Source organism: Microtus ochrogaster, linkage group LG8 (assembly GCF_000317375.1).
Source record: "Microtus ochrogaster isolate Prairie Vole_2 linkage group LG8, MicOch1.0, whole genome shotgun sequence".
In the NCBI taxonomy this organism is placed as follows: Eukaryota; Metazoa; Chordata; class Mammalia; order Rodentia; family Cricetidae; genus Microtus; species Microtus ochrogaster.
This window is the reverse complement of record NC_022033.1, coordinates 25,697,036-25,709,997: the sequence shown is the minus strand read 5'-3', so window position 1 is coordinate 25,709,997 and position 12,962 is coordinate 25,697,036. Positions and strand designations below refer to the sequence as shown.

Below are 12,962 nucleotides of genomic sequence, written 5' to 3'. Positions count from 1 at the left end.
ATCTACTAATTTCACTCCTGGCAGAGCTCAAAGGAATCATCACGTGAGTCCACAAGGGCTGACTACAGAGATGTTCATCATAGCAGTGTTTGTAGTATGAGAGGTCGAAAGGAAACTGGGGGCCATCATCCGGGGAATGGAGAAATAGAGGGAATGATTAACTTGGAATATCTAGCAGGTGTTGAATGCAATCAGCTAGATTTTCCCATAAGAATATGTTTGGATCTTAAAATCACTACAGAGTGGGCTAGGCATGGCACCGTACGCCTGTTATTCAGGCACTCAAGTGACAGAGGCAGGGGGATCTTGAGTTGGTTGCAGCCTTGATGACACAATACGATCCCACCAAAAAAACAAGAACAAAACAAAATACCACACACTGACCATCCAACCCAAATTACAAACTTTATGAATAGAAGCCGAGGAATTAGAACCCATACCAATGTCACTTATGCTGTGTTCATGTGCACACAGCATTGCACTGTGTGTGTGTGTGTGTGTGTGTGTGTGTGTATCCACTTGCATGCAGATGGAGATCAGAGGTCAGTGCTGAGTGTCTTCTTCAGTCTCTCTCTGCCTTACCCAGTAAGAAAGGGTCTTTTTTTAACCAAAAATTATTATTATTAGTGTCTGTGCATGTGTCTGTGCAGGGCGGTGGTGAGGACGCCACCGTGCGCATGTGTGGTCAGAAGATAGCTCTGAGTGGGTGGTTTCCTTCTTCTACTTTTATATGGGTTCTGTGCCTGGAATTCAAGTAGCCATGTTTATGCAGAAAGTGCTTTATAAGTTAAGCCATCTTCCTGGGCTGAGGGTCTCTCACCCATACATACTGATTAGTGGCTACTCTCTGCACCCACAACCCCAGCTAGAGTTAAAGACATAGGGGGCCACACTGGCTTTTTATATGGGTGCTAGAGATCTGAACTCAGGTCATCATACTTTTGCGGTAGGGGCTTTGCTCACGGTGAAATCTTCCTGGCACAGCATTGTGCGTTTTATGGACAGGGATGAGTTTTGACTGTAGGGATGGGGCTTGTGGTGTGGAGAAGAATGTGGATGGGAAGGGATGGAGCAGAATATCAAGAGAGCCTTGCATGAACTGGCCACAAACCCAGAGGGAATCTGGAGCACAGTCCCAGGGAGCACATGATTTGAATTTGGCCATGGAAGGCTTTGCGAGGTTTTGCAGACATATTTTCATCTCTTCTTGAAGTATCTGGCCCCCTCTCAAGGCTCCCTGTCCTCATTCAGGATGTGTCAAGGGCTGGCCTTGTCTTAACCTCCATAGCTCACAGCAGAGCCTGCTTGCACAGTTCTTTGTCTTGCCCAGCTCCAGGGCAAGCGTCTGCAGAGTCCTGAGTGTGTGTTTGGGACTTGGGCACAGGGCCAGGCTATGAGACCACTGCGAAGGCCAGTCCTGCTTTGTCTTCAAGCTAGAAACTCCTTCAGTCTTTGTGATAGCTCATCCCACCCACTGCTCCCAGGAGGGATAGAGAAACTGAGTCAGAAAACATTCCAAGTGGAAGGAAACAACATTTGTTGGGCCTCTGCATGCTAGGCTAAGGTCTTGACCTAACGTTGAGGTCTTGACCTCCATTCATCCCCATGACCACCTGTGAGGAGAGTGAAATGGAAATTATTGTATAGATATGGAAATGGATAGCGATATCCGAGAACAGGGGCATTCCCTCATATCCATTCCTTAAAAAGAAAAGTAAAAAAAAAACCCAGACTACAACAACAAAAAGCTTCTCAGTTTCTCGGCTTGTAAAATCGAAGAGATGTCTCTGGGCTCTGGAAATGGTCCTGGTTTGAGGTTGACCACGGCGTGCAGAGAGCAAGGGCTTGAATTGGAAATCTTTTCTGTCGGCCAGTAGGTGGAGCGATTCTTCATCCTGCAGAGAACTCTAGGGTCTGGCTCTCCCTAGAGCAAAGCCACCTGCAGGACTTTCTCAGTATTGCAGAAATTTAAGCCCTGGAAATCCATCTGCGGGAACAGAAGCCTAGAAGGCACAGATGGGAATCCAGGATATCTAGGCACTCGCAGGAGGGTGTCCCACAAGCAAGTGTGCAAGAGCTGAGGCGGGCAGCAGGGCTACAGGTAGTTGTCTTCACCCTGGTCGCCCCCGCTTGGGGAGACATCCTCGTAGACATCGTCGTCGTCGGGGGCCAGAGCCTCAATATCGTGTGTAATGTCCGCCAGCAGCTGGTGGAAGGTCTGTGCCTCGGGCCGCTGGGCTGCCCCGTCGTAGCTGCGCACGGCAGAGGCTGATGTGGAGCTCATGCTGCGCTTGATGCGGCCGAAGCTGTCGGTGAGGATGCCACCCTCGCGGATGCCCACACTCTCTAGGAAGCTCTCGAAGTAGCCAATGTCCTGGTCTGGAATAAAGGGCCGCATCCCTACAGGATACATGGCAAGGTGATTCCTTCATTCAGCTAGCCTGTGGAGTGTCCCTCTCTGGAAGACTGAGTTCAAATCCTGTCTCTGCCAGTGTGGCTTTACCTAAGATTATTTTTTTAACCTCATGAAACAGCAAATGACCCAAGACTCCCCACATTTTGGCTAGCTTAGTATAATCCTAGAGTTACATTCCCACTTCCTCGCTACACAGCCTCTGTTAAATAACTAACTCAAGCCTCACTTTCCTCACCTGCAAAAACAGATATTTTTACCTGTTTTGGTGCAAATGTAACAGCAGTTACTTCCCACGTTGAGGCCCATATACATTGGTTTTGCTCCTGGCTCTTTCTAGCTCTTTGATTTTCTTCCTTTACTTTGCTACTCTTAAGCCTCAGTTTTTTCTCATGAAAATGGGCACAAAGTAAGAAGTGGGGACAGTCTATGAGATCATGCTTGGCTCATGATAACTGCCAAACACATCTTGTCTGCTGCCAAAATTATTCCTGTGGTGCTTATGAACCCCCTCCACTAGCTGTGTGACTTTAGACAACTTCCTTTGCCTCTCTGAGGCTGAGCCCACACAGGCTGTCTGTGTGTGTTTGTGTGTGTGCTTTGCTACCCTAGGCTAGCCTTGTTCATGTCAGCTGTCTCTCCGAAATTCCTTTTCCTTGTCAATACTCTTGCTCTCCTTCTCTGTCCCAGGGTCTCAAGGTCTTGGCCTTAGGAGCTGGAAGAACAAAGCCCTCCCATGTGGTGCTGGGCTAGGGATGCCTGGAGCCAAGGGGTGCTGGGACTTACCAATGAGAAGGAACTTCCGTCGGTCTCCGTAGAGTTTCTGCAGCCCTGCACAGAAGTCCTGGATAGGCAGCCCCAGGCGATAGTCTCGGAGCAGAATTGCAAACTGCTGGATCTCAGGGGGACCCAGCTTACTCCGCAGCTGTGGGAGTAAGGGGCACCCTTGGAGACCAGTCCCAGAGCACAACAATACTCAACTCCTGCTGAAAATGCTGGAGTTCTCTCTGACAGCCTGCCTGGTCCAGTCTGCCCCCTTCTGGCAGAACATCTGGTTCTTTGCATCTAGAAATGGGATGTGTATCCAGCTTCCCGAGCCCCAATCCTTTAGTGACCATCTCTGTGGTCTGACTCTTGCTTTCTTCCTCTACACTTAGGGTAAGGAGGGAGTTTGACAACCCCCCCCCCCCCCACACCCCGCCACTTGGGGTTGTCAAAAAGATCAAAGACAAAAATGCACAAAAAAAACCGTGCTTGGAGCATTCTGTGCTGGCTAATGCCAGTCAAGGCTTTTCTAAGCCTGCCTCTCCTAACCACACCTCCCTCCCTGGCCTCTGCACGCTCACGGACGATTCCTGCAATGCACCATGCATATGTGGAGCACTGCCGCCCCACTCACCGTGACCATGTAATCCTGCAGCTGCTCGAAGGCCCAGCTGCTGTGGTCGGTACTGCTGCAGTGGGAGCCGTGGAAAGACGGTGTGGATGCGCCACTGTAACATGCTTCAAATGTGTCCTGGGAGCCATTGCTGCAGAGACAGGAGGAATAGACCCTCACCAACCTCTGTTCCTTTCCCTAGGGCAGGTTAAAGTTGCTTGGGCCTATATACCAGGGCTCAAGGCCCCTTCCTAGATCTCATCTTGCCCTCCAAGACCCTTCATGAGGCCCAGAATCGTTGAAGCTCTCCCCTGCTCTCAGAACTCTGGTCATACTGCCTTCCTTAACCCATCTGGGGCCTTTGCTCATGCTGTTCCCTGTGCCTAGAATCCTCTCTCCTCCCCACTTTCTCACAGCTCATGTTACAGTCACAGATCCCCTAAGAGTGTGTTCTGAATCCTTGCTGTTCCTGTGTGGCTAATTCTCTGCGTGAATGCCCTGTCCTATTTATTCCCAGCTCAACTATCACCAGTTCTGGGAAGCCCTCCTGGTTCCTCAGAAAGGCCCGGTTCTGACTCTCCCATAACCCAGGAAGCTGCTCTTCAATGCAGGTTGCCTCCTGTCCTAAATTGTATGGGCCTTGCTTTCGCCTTCTGGAGTCCTTTCTGTAAACCAGGCTGCTTGGCTCATCGTGAAGGGTTTTGTTTTGTTTTTGACAGGGTCGCACATGACCTCGACTGGCCTTAAACTCTCTGTGCAGCTGAGATTAGCTTTGGACCTTTGATCCTCCTGCTTCCACCTCCTAAGTACTGGGGTTGCAGGCATGAGCTACCAAGCCAGGTTTATGCTGTGATGGGGGTTGGAACCAGGGCTTCTAATGTGCTAGGCAAACAGACTCTCAACTCAGGTGCACCTCCGACCCCTCGTAGGAAGTTCTCTTTATCAACTGTTTTTAAAATAGGATGTTCACGCTGGGCTCCTGCCTCGCTTTGTTTCTAATTTGTTTCAGAATCACTTTCTATTATTAGCTACAGGACAACATAGCTTCCTGGCCAAGAGTGTGTACTCTTTTTGCTTTTTTTGTTGTTTGTTTGTTTATGATCTCATGCTGCCCAGGTTAGCCTCAAATTCATTATGTAACTGAAGTGGGTTTCAAACTTCTCATCCTCTGGCTTCCACCTCCTAAATGCTGGGACCAGAGACCCTGCAAGGGTGTAGACTTCTGAGGTCACATCCCAGCCTACTTGTGTTCACAGCCCAGGTCTATGCAGTTTGCGGTCTGAACTCTGTTTCCCTAAACCTCAGCTTTTCCCTCTGTAAAATGGGATGATGAAAATTGGTGTTACTGTGAAAGTGGCAGGAACTAATATTTGCAAAGCACTTCAGGTCATATGTCCTTTGTGATAGATAACCAGCCACATAGCTGCCAACAAAAGCCAGTGACATACTTTTCAGCATACAGCCAGCTCAGCAAGCATGTCATTGTGTGATTTTGCTCTCCTCGGCCAATTCATGTTGGTTATGGACTAGCCTATGCACACACAGGCATAGGAAGGCAAATGTAGGGCCAATAATAACAACAGTGGGGACAGGGCATATTACTTGCCAACACCAGAGTCCTTAATAACAGGACTTATTACTATAGGTCTGATCGGGACTTTATTAGATTTAAACTTAAAATCCCATATCTTGGGAAACTCCTTAATCCTGAGCAAACTGGGAAGGGCAATATTCTTAACAGAATTCTTAAAAAAAAATTTTTTTTTGAGTCAGGTTTCATGTATCCCAGGTTGGTCTGGAACTCACTACGTAGCCAGGGTGACCTTGAACTTCTGGTTCTCTTGCTTCTACCTTCCCAGTGCAGAGGCTACAGCTGTGCATCATTTCGTATAGTGTTAGGGGTTGAACCAGGGCTTTGTGCATAGCTAGGGAAGGAGTACTCTACCAACCGAGCTACGAGCTACAACCCCGGTACCCAGAATGCTGTTTTAGCCTCCATTTTCCACTCTTGCTTACAGCTAGTTCTGACCAAGCAGCCAAGTTCCAATTACTAAAGTGTAAGCTAGATGGGACGTGTGTGTGTGTGTGTGTGTGTGTGTGTGTGTGTGTGTGTGTGTGTGGTTTGTGTGTTGCTAGGATGGAGCCCAGGATTTTTGCTATGCTAAGCATGCATGGTGACGCTGAAGTACTTCCTGGCCTCCATCCTCCCTATAGAGGCTCTTGGTGCGCTGTTGCATGGCTGCAGCTACAGCTTAGACCATGAGGTCACTCTGAGGATGGTGAAGAGGAAGCTGTGACCGGAAGACAGGCTGGGGCCCAGAGGACCAGGAAGCTCTGAACTCTTGTTACAGTTTATGTCATTGCAAGCCTACCCTCCTCAGGGTTTTCTATTATACAGAGCCAACACTAAAGTAAACCAATGTTGTTTCCAGCATTAGCTGTAACTTTGGACTCTGCAGGTCACTAAACCTGAAGACCTCTGTGGAACCCAGATCTGAGTTCCGGCATCTCTAGGTCTCTCAGGGTCTATCTGGAGCTCTGCTAACCTCCTACCCCTCACACAAATCAGGGTTCGGTCCCTTTCCCCCCTGCACACTAGAGGAGTGGCCCTGTTTGGGTAGGGGCATCCCTGACAAAGGTGATACCTACAAGGAGCTGCAGCAGCTCAAGTCAGCGTCGTAGGCAAACGTCCCATCTGTGCGACAGCTTTCACCTGGAACCACAGACAGAAGAAGTGTCAGAGTGACATGCAGGGACCAATAGCTTAAGTTCCCTGAAGCCCCAACCTTAGTGGCACCCTGGGATTTAGCTCTGGTCCAGTCCCAACATAGAGTCAACCGTGGGCAACTGACCTCACTGATCCTCTTAGCATCTGCCAGTTTGCTGGGATACAGGGAGGCAGATGGGAGCCAATGGGGAAGTGTTGGCATGTGTGTGTTTAGGTGAGTCAGGACGATTCTGCAAGGGGGAACAGGCTTGGGAGCCTGAAAGAAAAGTAGCATTATTTGTGGAGACTGTGCCTCCTCCTCAGTCTGCTCCTCATCTGCCCACGCATGGCTTTGCATCTCAGCTCACTCGGGGTCACTTGGTCACCCTGACTTCTCAGAGGCCAGTTCCTCATTATAGGTTCTCACAACACTGTCTGTGGTTAGACATTTATCTCTGTGACTATCCCATGCAAGGTACAGGAAGGCAGGGCCATGTCTCAGTTTGCCCACCATCACTACCTCTTGCAGATTACAACTGGGCCCGAGACAGATTACAACTGGGCCCGAGACAGTCGTGCTTGGTAAATGTCTGTTGAATGAAAGCACCTGTCGACTACCAGATACGTGCTCTCGTTCCTCCACATGGGATCTGATGAGTTAGCCCAGTTTCCCAGCAGGCACAGCTGCAGGTAGGAGGGTCTTCAGAAGACCAGAGCCCCAGCTGCTGGAGCTGTGCAAACAGAGACCACCCTAGAGCAGGCTGCGGAGAGAAGAATTCACTCAGTGGCCTCGAGGATAGCCCACAGAGAGGCTGTTGCAGATAGAAGCTTTGGAGCTAGACAGATTGGGTTTAGATTCTGACTCTGACCAACTGTGTGACCTGTGAAAATCTATTGACTACTCTGACAGTCAATGTTTTTTTAATAGTAAAACTGGATCCACAGGGCCTCAGAAAGGCTCCTCGCCCCTTTTCCTTTCGAGACAGGGTCTCACTATGTTGTCCTAGCTAGCCTGGAACTTGCTATGTAGACCAGGCTGGCCTTGAATGCATCGATGTCTGCCTGCCTCTGCCTCCCAAGTGCTAAGATTAGAGATGTGTACCACCACCATACCTAGATCCTTCTCTTTTTTGAGATAAAGTTTCTACACTGTAGTTCAAGTTGACCTTAAATTCTGCTCCTTATTTTACCAAGAGCTGGGGACTATTAGCCTATGCCATTATGTCTAGCTCTGAGAAGTTTTTTATTTTTTAATTACACAAAATTATATATTTTTGTATATATATTATTGGACTTGAGTTTGTATATGCCATGGTGCCCATGTAGAGATCAGAGGACAACATTTGGGACTCAGTTTCTCCTTCCAGTCTGTAGTCCTGAGGATTGAACTCAGGTTGTCAAGCTTGGCAGAAGGTACCTTTCCCCACTGAGCCATCTCACCAGCCCAGGATCTGAGTGGTTTTCATTTATCCAAAGACTGCCTGTCTATCTCTGTGGTGTGTTCAGTCCTGTGCTAGGTGAATGAGGCAAGTAGGTTGCTATGAAGACTCAAGAAGACTTGGCACCTTGCTATTGTGCTTGGCACATCACTGCCACTCAATGAATGCCCCTGTTAGTCTCACTTTGGTTCCAGTCCTTGATTGCATACATGGACTAATTCAGACATGACAATCTAGGAGCCTCATGGAGTGAGTGAGACGGCTCAGTTACTCTGCAGACAACACACGAGCTGCAGTGAGCTGGCTCAGTTAGCCCATAACGCGCGAGCTGAACTGCAAAGCAGGCACACCCAAAACAAGTGAGAAGTTTCAGGTGCCCAAGTTCAAACTCATCCCAAACTTGACAACAACCTGATCATCTCTTAAGAGGTCATCATGAAGATGGACGTTCTTAAGTGGACCCCTAGAACAGGGGAACAGCTCAGAACCCCTAACAGCCTTTATCAGCCCTGACTCAGGATATCCAGCCTTCCCGGTGCTTTGTGTGAGTTTGGATACTCACTGCAGCTGGAGAGCCATGGCCGCTTAGGCGTAGGTCTGTAGTGGTAGCCGGCCCGGTCTACACACTCGATGCTCTGGTCCCCATAGATGATCTGGAAGACTTGACAGATGAGTGCACAGGACTCCTCAGCAGCATCCTGGTCCAGGGGAAGAAGAGAGCTCAGCTCTTACCCACCATCAGGGCAGCCCTGCTTCCCCACAGGCAGTGTGAGCCAGTGCTGAGACACCCCACCTCAGACTCCCTTAAGTCAACTCAAGACATTTCCTCTCGAAATTATATGGCTCCTCTCTTGTTCTTATGACCCTTCTACGTCACTCAGAGGCGACTCTGACTCCTCTACCATTAAAGTACATTCAGATTTCCAGGGGATTCATGGCCTATCATGAAATTTATCTAACATAGGGTTTGTTTAATTTACTGTACAGGGGCAGCAGCTGAAGTCCCGGGTGGAGATGGGACATTTCAAAGAATCAAAATCTTAGGCTCAGTGCTGTTACTATTACCGAACACAATATACAGCTATGGGCACCCAATGCAATAATGGAAGCAATGCTATAATAGTCTCACGATTGAAAAAGATCATGCTTATAAATATACTGCCTCTAAAAAGCCTAAGACAAAAACTAAAATGTAATTCAGGATGGGTATCTATGGTCATGGCAGGTACAGATATTAATACCAAGGCCGAAACTTACCATGACCCTAGAGTAAGTAAACAGGTTAGATAGGAACCCCATTTTATAGTTAATGCTGGCACCAGGAGTTTTAGCTCTGATTGGTGTGCTTGGGACTGCTGTGTCTCAGACAGGAGACCAGAAGCTCAGGCCCCTGGGAAGCAACTCATTTACGTATTCATTCCACCACCCAGTCAGGACCGAAGCCTTAAAGCCCACACAGTAGAGGGGATAGCTAAGGCACATTGTTGCCTGTCTAGGACCCAATTCGAAGGCCCTTGGTTCTACTGACCATTTCTTCTCCTTATTTCATTTTAAACAGCACAAACTAAGTTTTCCTGTTGAAACAGGGTCTCTTCCTCCCTTCCCTATCACACAGACCACTCACCTCCTATCAGAGCGCCAGCAAGACCCATCAGATCCTAGCTTTACTGTATATGTGTCTGTCTGTCCTTTTTCATGTCCTCATCACCTTAATCAAGTCTCCAGGATGAAGCTGTGTGGGAGGTGGCAGTAGAGTACAGAATAAGAAAGGTCTGAGCCAAAGGGGTGGAGCAAGACATCATTTGCCCTGCAAGAGAAGCTGGGTATGGGCAGTGCGGCGCAGAGGATTTGCATATATTTAAAAACAAGGCCAGTAGGATTTATTGACAGAGTAAATTGAGTGTGTGTGTGTGTGTGTGTGTGTGTGTGTGTAAGTAAGACAGAGACAGAGACAGAGGCAGAGACGGACAGAAAGAAAGAAAGAAAGAAAGAAAGAAAGAAAGAAAGAAAGAAAGAAAGACCAAGGCCCCTGCAAGGTTTTAGCCTGAGCCACCAAGGATGGAGCTACCATTTAATGAAACATGGAGAGGAAGGTGCTTTCAGGTTTGGGAGGAGACTGGGAACTCAGTGTGGGTCAAATTCATGCTGCAATGACAAGCAGACCCTGGAAAAGACAGGCTGAGTGGAGATTTGGTTTGAGACGAATTTCAGGGTGTTCTTTGGGTTTTAGAAGGCAGCAGGGTCTAAATCACCTAGAAACAAGTGTGGATAAGGGGAGCAGATTGAGGATAGCATCTGGACAACCCCCACTTTAAGAGGCTGGAGAGAAAAGGAGGTACCAGCTTCTAAGAAGGAGCTTGCGGTAGGAGTGGGGGAAACTAGAGAAGGAGAAGCCAGATGCCAAGTGAGAAGGTATCTCAGCGTGGGGACCTGAGCCACTGTGCTGCTCCAGGGACTGGCCACCTCTCCCTGCAGACAGGCACATTCATTGTCCAGAGAGGGCCCAGGGCCCTGGGACAGAGGAAATGTTTGCAAGGCTCAGGGCTTGAAAGCGCCTGCTAGACTGGGTACTCCTTAGGGGAGAACACCCAGTGGCTTGCTCACCTCCACACACACAACGTCTAGCCAGGGTGGACCACACAGCTGTACTCAATAAACACTATGAAGTCAGCCAAGCAGTGGTGGTGAAGGCCTCAGGAGGCAGAGGCAGGCCAGTTTCTATGAGTTTGAGGCCAGCTTGGTATACGGAGATACAGAGAGAGTTCCAGGACAGCTAGGGCTACACAGAGGAGCCCTGTCTTGCAAAACAAAAACCACACACCCACACCCACACCCTCACACACACCCCTATATTCAAATGTGTGAAAGCAAGGGTGAATGGGGACAGAGAGGTGACAGGCAGGGCAGACAAGAATGATGGCAGGGCTTCTGCCTTGGGTAGCTACCTTAGTTACTAAGAGTAAGGCTTTGAACTTTCTGCGTTCTAATCTTGAAGTCATCTGCTTTCCGCAGGACCTAAACTTTGAGCCTGCATCCTTCCCTAAGGAATGGGAACAGGTGTATTTGCCCTAGGGGCTGCTGTGGGGATAAAGTGTTAGTGGTGCCCCATGCCTGTCTTGAGTGGGTGCTTCACTTGTGGGTGTTGTGATTAGTGCGATTTTGACTGTTAGTATATAGTAGTACCAACACTGCCTCGCGCTCACCCTGTTGGCCACAGCAAGGATGACCAGGTTGCAGTAGGCATCGGGGCTCGGGTTTTGGGGATCCAGCGGGTTGGGGCCTGGGTGGCGTCGCTCCCAGCTGCCGCCTACGCCGCCACCAGCCTGCCGCCGCTCCCAGCTGCCACCCGGCTTGCCCGTGCCGCCGCCCGCGTGCCGCCGCTCCCAGCTGCCGCTGAACGTCTGTCGCCGCTCCCAGCTGCCTGATGCCCGAGCTCCGGCGCGCTGCCGCTCCAGGCTGCCACCACCGCCCGCCGCCCGGGCCTCGGCGCCGGCGCCCCCTCCCCACGCCATGCGCCAGTCCAGGCTGCAGATGGTGTGGCGCCGCTCCGCCGTGCCCACCCGCCGCTTTTCGGGCGTGGCGCCCGGGGGGCCCGAATCGCGCCCCGAACCCCCGGGGCTGGCGTCCACGCCAGCAGGCACCGGGTCCACGCCCAGACCTAGAGGAGGCCGGAGATGGGAGGTCAGCAGCAGGAGACTGCGGCCTTCGGAGGCCACCTGGAAGGCCGCCGCACAGTTTTGGGGTCCCTGCACTAAGGCTCCGCCCGGCACCAATGCCCGGGAGCTGACTTCGTGACTTTCTGGACCCACCCTGGGCCTATAGACTCCGCCTCCAGCCTTGGCTCGGTCCCAGACCTTCAGGGTGGCGGTAACGTAGTCGTCTCCAACACCCTCTACCCTCCCGCCCCCCGCTCCCCCTACACACCCTAGTGGTCTTCCTCTTAGACCTACTTCCTGAGTTGAAGGTGGTGGACCAAGCTGTCCCTTCTCCGTACCCTTCATTTGAATGGTGACCCTGGTCTAAGCATTCCCGCCTTCCAATGCGACTTTCCCTGCTATCTTCAGTCCCTCCCCCAAACTGCTGACTGAAATAGCCTACAAGTTCAGAATCCTCCCCTAGCCCGAGGGTGCCCCCTACTGTCAGAACCAAGGGGTTATGTCTTTTATGACCCCCCTTTAAATTGAACTCTACTAAGGTAGCCCTGTGTTGAACTCAGGACTTCAACTTCGCCCTACCCAACCTCCTTAATCTGGTCAGGCTGCCCAACCATCATCTTCAATCCCCGGCTCTCTGATCTTGCCTATGGTTTCTTTTGCAGTCCCCTTAGTCTCAGAATAGTGTGCTCAGGTTTTCTGCCATCCCTCTCCCAGCCTCGGATCCATCCTTGGTGCCCTTCACTCAGTGGTCCCAGCACTGCAGGTTGGCCTCCCACTCCCCTCCCCCGCACCTCACCAGTCTTAAGCACTAGCAGGTGCAGCGCGTCGTCCTGCAAGTAGGAGGCAGCGGCGATCTCGTGCGTGGGGATGCGCAGGATGAGCTCCTCGTTGTCCCGCCAGGTGAGCAGCAGGCAGCGGGCGGACAGGCTCAGGATGCTGTCCTGCTCCGGCGTGGTCTTCAGAGGCAACTCCTTCAGCTGCTGCGGGGTGGGTCGGATCACCTGAGCCCCCAGGTACTAGGGTAAGGGAAGGGGACCCTGCCCTCCTCCCTCCTCCGCAGAGCCTCACCCTGGCGGTGTCTAGCAGCTGCAGGAGCTCATCTCTGCTGGAGGAGTTCAGTGAGGAAGTCACCCAGGTGAGGTGGCCCAGGAACTGGATGGGAAATGGGAGGTCACCGTGAAGCCATGGGAGATTCTAGCCTCCCTGTTAATGCAGGACAGGCTGAAATCTCAATGATAACCAGTGTGATGCCTAATTTTGGTTGTCATCTTGACTACACATGGAATCAACGCAAACCCAAGCAGCAGCGCACTCCTGTGAAGGGTTTTCTTGATTGTATCATTTGAAGTCAGAGACCATCTTAAATCTG

At 50.7% G+C, this 12,962-nt stretch overlaps 1 protein-coding gene across 1 annotated transcript in view; it reads right to left on the bottom strand.

Moving 5' to 3' along the window:
- Positions 1 to 591: 591 nt before the first annotated feature.
- Positions 592 to 12,962, bottom strand: part of Ccm2l (CCM2 like scaffold protein) — a 25,596-nt gene continuing 13,225 nt past the window's right edge. Inside the window, exons 3-10 of the mRNA XM_026787180.1 lie at positions 12,662 to 12,745; positions 12,390 to 12,573; positions 11,141 to 11,595; positions 8,500 to 8,635; positions 6,441 to 6,504; positions 3,813 to 3,942; positions 3,200 to 3,338; positions 592 to 2,400 (exon numbers count right to left, since the gene is read on the bottom strand). Coding sequence (XP_026642981.1) covers positions 2,096 to 2,400; positions 3,200 to 3,338; positions 3,813 to 3,942; positions 6,441 to 6,504; positions 8,500 to 8,635; positions 11,141 to 11,595; positions 12,390 to 12,573; positions 12,662 to 12,745 — 1,497 coding nt within the window. The 3' untranslated portion in view covers positions 592 to 2,095. The remainder of the gene's footprint in view (positions 2,401 to 3,199; positions 3,339 to 3,812; positions 3,943 to 6,440; positions 6,505 to 8,499; positions 8,636 to 11,140; positions 11,596 to 12,389; positions 12,574 to 12,661; positions 12,746 to 12,962) is intronic.